This window comes from Rhagoletis pomonella, unplaced genomic scaffold (genome assembly GCF_013731165.1).
Source record: "Rhagoletis pomonella isolate Grant_MI unplaced genomic scaffold, Rhpom_1.0 Rhpom_scaffold_00358, whole genome shotgun sequence".
NCBI lineage: Eukaryota > Metazoa > Arthropoda > Insecta > Diptera > Tephritidae > Rhagoletis > Rhagoletis pomonella.
In genome coordinates this window covers 71,102-80,510 of record NW_023458912.1, presented here as the reverse complement: position 1 = coordinate 80,510, position 9,409 = coordinate 71,102, and the positions used below count along the sequence as shown (strand labels likewise).

Sequence of the window (9,409 nt, the reverse complement as noted above, 5' to 3'; positions counted from 1 at the left end):
TCGATTAAAAGAAATGGTAGGAAAGAAGCCATTTTGGAAGGTTTTTTAACCAGCTCTTGGTAGGAAAGAAAGTTTTTCAGTGGTAACCCTGCCCATAGTTCTTACAGCTCCTAAAGTTAGCACTTCATTAAATTGGAGGAAATTGGGAGTTTGGGTTTATATAATTTTTATGCCATATCTTGGAAAAATATGCTCTGATTGTTATAGTTTGTTTCAAATCAAAGCAAATGCTTATGGCTAAACATTTCAGTTTACGATAAGAAAAATACAAATTACAAAAAACACCTGGGTATGAATCACGTATGACGACAATCGTCTGGACGATATCGTGCTGAGATTGTTTTGTTTCATGAAAACCAAAAATTGTTCGATCGTTTGTGCGATATCGTCCACTCAATTCCAGTTTTGCTTCACGTAACAGTAACAGTAGCACGTAACAGCAAAACAAATGCATGAATCAGTGTTTTGACGACATCGTTTTGTCAGTATCGTTTGAACGACAATCGTTTCAAAGTTACGTGATTCATGCCCTGTTTTTTCATTGTAAACTTGATTTTTATATGGTAGGTTTTGATAAATGTCTACCAATTCTTTTGTAGTCCAATTACCACTTGAGTTAATTTTATTTTCGCTGGGGCGAAATCATCTCATAATTAAAAAAAATGCCGTACAACTACTACTATAATACTTACCATCACTGGGACGTGGCCTAGATGGAGTTTTTACTTTAGAGGACGACGCACTTTCTTCAGTGTCGTTCGATGGAGGTGAAGGTTTAGACATTTTTGGTCGCTTCTTCCGTAACTCTGCAAAGTTGTGCTTATTCCATGAGCGGCGTTTTTTTGACCCACAATAGTAACGATATTTTCTTTTCTTCGCCAAAGACCAAATATAATCACCCGAACAATCTAGCATATGACGGTACAAATCCAAAGTACCACTGCACCTGCGGGTACACTTGGAGCATTTTGTTGAGGCTGTACCTCCATCCTTACATTTGAGATGCAATTTATCTGGTACTGTAAATAGGGAATTCGCTGACTGTATACTATTCGATGGGGAAACGGTGTTTATGTCAATTGTTGTTTTCGTGTCAGTGTCGCACTCATCTGTAGTTGTACTGTGTTTTGCACTGTAAGTATTTACCGTGCAGCTATTTAGCGTCGATTGAACGCTGTCAGAGGAATCATCATCTCCCGCGGATCCTGTTATCATTCTTTGACTCGTATCCTGCAACTCATTTTTTCTCCAACCCAATTTGCGTACAATGTGGGAACTGTTGTAACTTTCATTTCCATAATAACTAAGTGCCCGATTGGGTATGAATAAGTGACGCAGAGAGTTGCCTGCCAGTAACTCTCGCCCAACAACTTCGTAGTGAGTAGAGAGTACGTGCGAATGACGAAACATTTTATGCTCCTCTAAGGACTTCAATTTCTCGAATTTGGCTCCACAACACATACAAAGATAGCAGCGTGGCCGAGCCCATTCCCCGCTCAAAACGAGGTGCTTGCGAGGACACTGAAGCTCATGATTTGGCAAAAGTTTAAGTACGGAAAAAAACGTCTCATCAGCAAAGGATTGGCGAAGGATATTATCGGCTCCATTCTCATCGGTAGTTTGTATATACGATACTGTGCCAAATTCTTCATTTTCCATTTTTATTATAGCTTGCTCATTTTGTTCCAAAATAATATGAGGTAGTAAACGCATATCAAGAATGTAATTTAATTGTTCGTTGATGCGCAGTTTTTCTTCGCGGATGCTTCCATTAGCATAAGAATGGGTATTTAAAATGCATTGCTGAATTTCATGTTTTTGACGCATTGAAAGTTGAGTCCACATATCGAGCTTTGACAAATCGCGCAGACCCAGCGTTGGTTGTTTCATCTTCTTCACTATTTTTCCGCCTTCGTTTATTAATTTGAATTTCTTCACGCTATCCCACTTCCATTTCCATGAATGTTTTGTGTGGGGTCTGCGAATTTTTGATAAAGTTGCATCACCTCCGTATTGTTCTGCCGTTAAGAGTGTTGGAAAAGCTGTGATTGTCGAAAGACTTGTTGCGGCGTGAATCTCACTATTCAGATCATTAATACCGGCCAGAACTATAGGACTTTCAGCTAATGTACTTTGAATGGGTGGTATTTGATGTTTTACGATCGAATTGTTTGAACTTACATTAATGGCACGGCCAACATTTCCCAGAAGTTTTCCATCCAAAAAGTATAAAAGATTATTTCGTACGTTTGAAAGGACATCTCTGTAAAAGTTTTCATCGAAGACACTGGATAATATTTCCGTCCTTGTCGGCATACGAAAAACTACCTCAGCATCGCCACTTTCTCTAATCGCGTTTTTTCCAGATTTATTACGAGCTTTCACAGCTGACATATAAACAGATGGTTGATCAGTTTTCAAGATCGAATCTGACAAAATACTGTCTTTTCGCGAGCGAACGCCTTTCCTGCTATTCGGCAGTCTATTTTGGGCAAGACCTAATCTGGACAAAATGGGTTCTTCCGCACCCATTATTGTGTTGGAATTAGTGGGACTAAGATCTTCCGGGATTGCAGCTACAATGCTCATAACATTTGTATTTTTTTGTGATTTAGAACATCGTGCTTTTGAATTCCTTCCTTTTTCTCTGCTATTCTTTTCAAATTCCTCCTTTTCAAGCAATACTGTCAAATCATCTTTGTTTTTTGAACTGTCATCTTGTAAAATGGATATATCTTTATGCACACTTTGCATGTGTTGAGACAATTTTACACCGCTCTGAAAACGTTGCTCGCACCTCTTGCATCCGAAATACTTATCCGAATGGCATTCAATAAAATGAAAAAAAAGTCCACTTAAGTCTCTCGTTGACGCTTCTATTTGAAGAGTCTTAGATCGTTTGCAATATGTACATCCGGGATATTTCGCTAATGCAACACTACAAGGTTCTACTCGTTGTTTCTTTGAATCGCTAAGCGTTGACATTTGTGAATTGCGGCCACTACATCTACGATTCTTATTTTGGATATGAAACTTCTCTACATGTTTCAGCTGCATTTTATAGGACGTGAACTTTTTATCACAGTACAAACAAAGAATTCGGACACTCTCTTCCAAAGATGAAGTGCACTCGTCGAATTCCTGATGATTTGAACCAGCATTGTCATAGGCAGTTCTATTTGTTTGCTTTTCGCACCAATTTACTCTCTCTCCTAATTTCTCTTCATAAAAGTTAGTTTTCTGGTTATGTTGATTTTTTATTTCAAAGTTCAAATTATTTGTGTTAAGCTTTTCTATAAACCCCGTTAACCGATTTAGTGGCAAACTGCATACAATAGAAACAGAGGGCTGATTCACGTCCTTTTGACTGCGCGACTCGTTAAACTTTTCATCTATTTCCACACATACACCTTTCGTTTTTCTTTGACCTGTTCGTTTTAATGCTATTTTATTATCGGTGCCTGATTTCTTCCGATTTGCCTGCTCCTCAGATGCTTTGAAAATATCCGAACTACTTCGTAATCCAAAGCGAGACATCTTTGTTCGTTCACGAATTCGTTTTACTAAAAGTAAAAGCAAACATTTAATTAAAATGAAGTTTTATATAAACCAAAAATTCATGAAATTACAATTCCCGAAACCAATCGATATACAGGCATAAGCAGGACAGATGGAAGTTACCAACTGTTTAGCAGAAAAATTATTATTATTGCTCCCCAACTTAAAAACGCAAAATTTTATAGAATCATACACATGGTGAAACGAATACAGAAGGTGGCGCTGATTGTGATACCGTTAACTCTTTCTTGAAAATTTTGACAAAAGTGTGACGTCATAGCTGATTTTGTTTATTGCCTGTTTAATATACATATACCCTGCGTTCATCTAGTTAGAAACGAAATTCAAAATGATATTGTTTGCAAATTATGTTTATTTCTTTTTTTATATAATTTTCATTTAAAATATAGTTCAATCTGTAACAGAAACCACAATAATAAAAGTTTCAAAGCTTGCAGAAATTGCAAAAACAATTAATCAAACTTCAAAAAATTTTCATCAAAATTTCCAAATTTTTAATCGGAATATTTAGAAAATTTTCGGGTATGCAGTTCTGTAGCCCATTCAATTACAGTCTAAGAAAGTGCAAGTCTCAAGTCGTTAAAAATTACTGTTGGTTTTTTAGATTTTTTTTGTGGAGGTTGTTGCGCAGTTTCTTCCATATAACACTTGATCAAAATTTTTTTTATCTGAAAATTTTCCCGAAAATTTTCTAAATATGTATTCTGAATAAAAATTTGGAAAACTGCGATGACGTCATATTCACGTTACTTTCCCGAACTTCACATCAATCAAGCCAATCTTGTATTCTATCGGTCTTGATACATACAGGTAACAATTTGTAGTCCTTCTGATGATGAATAACACCAAGCAAGCTAACCATTAATAGCAAAAACTTGTTGTTCTTGATGTTGTAGCGGCTACAACAACCCCGCCCAGATCGGCTAGTCCCTCAATCGTTGGCCTCAAGCTCAACTAACGGTAGACCCAAGAAGCGTGCAGCCTCTATAGGGTATGTCCAAAGGAACAGAGGCGTTAGTTGAGTGGGGTTTAGTGGGCATGCGAAGAGATGTTTCGAGGTGTATCTTCGCATGCCGGGCACTCATTAAGCACATCCGCATCTAGTATGCAAAGGTCCGAGCCTCCCGAAGCAGACGAAGCTCTGTCTCGTCCAGGTCAGGTGGTTGTGTGCCCAGAACGGCATTCACAGGTCAGGAGTCTACTTAAGTTGAGACTGACTCCCTGTGAATGCCGCTCAAGGCCTATCGATATGTTGTCGGGTCCAGAGGTTACAAATAGCAAAAAGTAATCATAGTTGTTGTCTTTTGTATTTTAGTTTAGCTCTCTACGCTTACACATTCATATTTTTATTAGCTTATGTGCAGCGTATTTCCTCTTAAAAATTTTTGTTTCAATATTTTTTAACATGTCTTAAGTCTCTTAACAAATATGGTTTTGTCAAGGCCATAAGAAAATTGCTAATTTCGCATTTTCATGATTCCATGAACAATAACAAGCTTGCATTAATTTAAGAAATCCATATCCGACTATGTGAATAAATATGGCGATTTCCTTAAAACTATCAACCACGCCTACTTCCAATGTAACGGTAACTCACTCTCAGTAACAAATAAGTTTATTATAATTTCTTGAAAAATGGGCCCCGATTTACTAATTTATACCAAAGTTTGTACATTTGTTGACTTTGGTCCCATATAGAAAAGGTTGAACATTTTTACAATCGGACAATAACCACACTCACCTCCCATATAACGATAATTTACAGAAATACGAACACTGCGATAAATCAGTAACTGCTAAATCCAATTCACTCAAAATCGCTATTTGTAAATTAGCTGTCAGACGTGGCTCCCTGTTTACACGGGAAAGTAGACTTTCGATTTCGCATTTTGACAGCAAAATGTGTGGAAAACCGTGTTTAACCGGACATTAAGAATATCTTAGCAGTAAATGAGATTATTATAAATTTTTGGAAAATAGACATGACACTGCCCACTTATGACTACATATTTATACATATCGAGAGCTTATATTCAATACCCTCTATCTGAACTTTTCCCACAATGAGATTCTGATATAAAAATCCACCTACGACTTAACTGTCATCGGTGATATTAATGCTGACCTTGTATAACGCTTGACAGAAGAGTTTATGGCTCGATTATGTATAGCAACGCAACTATGGTTCGGTTGGCAGCTTGCAACGCAACTGAGAAGAAAATTTGTATTACGAATGGCAACTATCGGCAGTCGCTGAAAAGTTATCGATAATTGAAATTTGACAGCTCGTCAACCAGCGCAGGATTGTAAACAAGCAAAATAATCGCAAAATAATCGCAAAATAAAAGCGAAATAAAGTTATTAATATAGAGTTTTTAATAATAAGTCTTGCTACAATGGTTAGTTCAATAGAACTATTTTTTGAAGAGGAGGAGTGTACGAACGCAGCATCAATCAGGCGACATTTAAGGGATAATTCCAATCCTATAGAGCTGCGGCCGGCGCTGTAAGTAAAAGTTAGGATACGGTTTAGTTATTTGTACAATGATTTTAAGTTGTGGTGTTCAAACGCGTTACCGGAATCTAAAAACTTTAACATATACGTGAGTCAAATGATGAAATTTTAATCTACTTTTTTGTAAATTTCTATGTGGGTTCTGCGCAAAAGTACTGTGGATGGCGTAGCCGGAATTATAAGCACAAGGAATGTTGTATACCTTTGACAATAAAAGTTTGGACTGTGCTCTTTGTAATGGGTGGGGTTTTAGGTGCAACGGCCCCTCTCCCTGCACTCCACACAACAAGTTCATTGTACCAATAACTAAACATTTCCCAAAAGTTAACGCCTGGAAGACTTTTTATTGTGATTCTTTTTGTTTTCAGATTTAAAGCATATTTCCGACTTCCAAAAGAAGCTGTATTATATTTGGTAAATACATTGAGGAATGACTTTAGGCGGTATCATCGTTCAAGTGCAGTACCTCCGCTAATAAAAGTTTGCGCAGCTCTCCGATTTTTTTCAGAAGGAAGTTTTCTGAAGTCTCATGGCAATGACTTCAATTTGGGACTGGCGCAACCTACGATGTCGGTTGTTTTAAAAGAGATGCTTCACCTGATTGAGGAAAAAATTTTTAACCAATGGATTACTGAAAAAATTACCGAGGAAGAGAAATCCAGAAACAAGAACTTCTTTTACTCGAAAAGGAAATATCCTGGTGTTGTTGGATGTATAGATGGGATACATGTGCATTTAATGGGACCAAAGGAGGATGTTCGCCATTTATATATGAACAGAAAAGGATAATTTAGTTTGAATTTTTTACTGGTGAGTTATGTTATCTTGTATGGTTATTTTGTATGAAATTTCATTTTTTTTTTTTTTTTGTATATGTGCGATTACCAAATGCGGATACGGTATGTTGATGCTAGGCATCCAGGATCTACTCATGATGCTTTTATTTGGAACAATAGTGATTTAAAACAAATGGTTGCTGATGATTTTGGTCCGAACACCTGGCTTCTAGGTTGTATTTCGTTAATAATTATGAAACCTTTTGATTTAACTCTAAACTACCTAGGTGATTCTGGATTTCCATTAGAACCACATCTTTTGACCCCTTTTCGTTCAGCGGAACCTCAATCACCTGAAGCTAAATACAATACAATCCATTCTAAAGCCCGAAATGTGATAGAGCGGACAAATGGCGTCCTTAAGTCTATATTTAGATGTCTTTCTACTGAAAGGGGCCTGCACTATAAACCAGACAAAGCTGGGTCTATAATAAATGCATGTTGCGCGTTGTATAATATTGGTTTACACTATAAAGCAGACTGGGAGGAAGGTCCGACAATCTCGCAGGAAAGTTGCAAGTCCAAATGTAACCGAGAATGTTAACACCGTAGCCTCTGATATAAGATATAATGTAATGCAATGTTCAAATGAATAAAACAATCTTTTAGTTTAATAAAGTATTTCATTTTAAATTCTTTTATTAAAAGTAAACAACATATTTATTTTTTTAGCGTTCTTCATGTTTTTTTAATTTTCAGGTATGAAATCAACTCATTTTATTTCAACTTTTCATTCAGTTTTCCTTAAAACTAATATATCACATATCGACGGCTGAATGAAAGGTCGTCCTATCTCGGCAGCCAGTTCGAAAACGCCATATCTCAGAAAACTTTCCAATAACGCTCTATTTCAGAATTTGATTGAAGAACGCCCTGTTTCAGAATTCGATTCAAAAGCGCCCTATCTCAACATATTTGCATGGGTGTATTTCAACTTTTCATTCAGTATTCCTTAAAACTAATATATCACATATCGACGGTCGAATGAAAGGTCGTCCTATCTCGGCAGCCAGTTCGAAAACGCCGTATCTCAGAAAACTTTCCAATTAAGCTCTATTTCAGAATTTGATTGAAGAACGCCCTATTACAGAATTCGATTCAAAGGCCCCTATCTCAACATATTTGCATTGGGTGTAATTCAATAAAATTCTGAGATAGGGCGTTTTTCAATCAAAATCTCAGATAGGGCTTTATTGCAAACTTTTACTGAGATACGGCGTTTTCGAAAAGACTGCCGAGATAGGTCGATCTCCCACTCAGCCGTCGATAAATTATACAAAATATTTGTACCTAATTCACTTTGGTTTTAGTTAAAAATACTATATCACAACAAAAAATACATAATTCACTTTTCTTAAAAATAAAAAAAAAAATAACACAGTTCATTCAATTGATCTTAATAGTAAAAAAATAAAGGTATAAATAAAAAGCCTCAACTTAAATTGGAGATCTGTTTTTCTAAGAGCTCCAGTTTTTTTTTGTTTAATTTTTTTGTTCAAATGCTGCTCTTCAGCAAGCATCTGATGTGCTTTTTTTCAAATTATGCGCTTCCTTAAATATTTTTAATTTTTCCCTCTTCAAATCCCGTATATCTTTTAAGAGATCATTTCTCCTGGACAGCTTTCTTTCAATTTTGTCCAACTTATTAACAACCTCACCCTGGGTTCCTGTTTGTTGCTGGAGGAGGTCTAATCTGATATCGTGAGCCCTCTTTCTCCTGGGTGGTTGTACTGCTACAGGACACGTTTCTTGCTGTGGTTGATCTGTATCTATCTCTAAAATTGTTTCAATTTCCTCAATGTACCCAATATTTTCAGTGTCCTGAGACTGTTGGGGTAAAATTGCTCCGAACGTGCGACCTGCGAAAGTCTGCTGCGGCCTGCTCCAACAAACGCGGACAAACTTATTTCTTGAGATGGTCCGCCGCCGGTGATGGATATATTTCTCCTATTATGTGCCATTTTCTTTTTTAGCTTGGCTTTAATCTGTACCCTCTGCCATTCTTCGGATGTACGAGTTGGCGGTCCGTAACTATTTAATTTAGATGAAATTTCCTTCCAAACATGATCAGTATTTGCTTTTGTCTCACCAAAAGCGCGTACACCACGAGCAATCGAAGGATTTTGCGCCATTTGTTGCACCAAAATCTCAAATTGTTGTTTTGTATTTATTTTCACCATATTCTGCAAAAGCAAAATACATTGCAAAATTTTAGTAACGTTAAAACTGCTAAAAATTAAAATATTTTACTCACTTTTAAATATTCGCTAGTAAAAACGCTCTTCTAACCTCCACAGCAACCACAAAAATGCAGTTGCAAGTATACACACTTTGTGAAAACTTCAGTTGACAGTTGAGAGTTGCCAGATGCCATCTGTAATATCGTTTCGGCAACTGCCAACTCAACTGAAGTTCGGTTGATATCGATAATAGACCCATTAGTTTTAAATTGATTTTGATTTGATTTGATTGTTTATTG

The 9,409-nt window shown here is 36.6% G+C and overlaps 1 protein-coding gene and 1 long non-coding RNA gene across 2 annotated transcripts in view; one reads left to right on the top strand and one right to left on the bottom strand.

The window, feature by feature from the left end:
• Positions 1-551: 551 nt before the first annotated feature.
• Positions 552-9,409, bottom strand: part of LOC118750686 — a 39,680-nt gene continuing 30,822 nt past the window's right edge. Inside the window, exon 2 of the mRNA XM_036485418.1 lies at positions 552-3,563. Coding sequence (XP_036341311.1) covers positions 643-3,537 — 2,895 coding nt within the window. The 5' untranslated portion in view covers positions 3,538-3,563 and the 3' untranslated portion in view covers positions 552-642. The remainder of the gene's footprint in view (positions 3,564-9,409) is intronic.
• On the top strand, positions 7,000-7,230 carry LOC118750687. The gene is made up of 2 exons (XR_004994422.1): positions 7,000-7,103; positions 7,158-7,230. It is a non-coding gene; the product is annotated as an uncharacterized LOC118750687 (long non-coding RNA).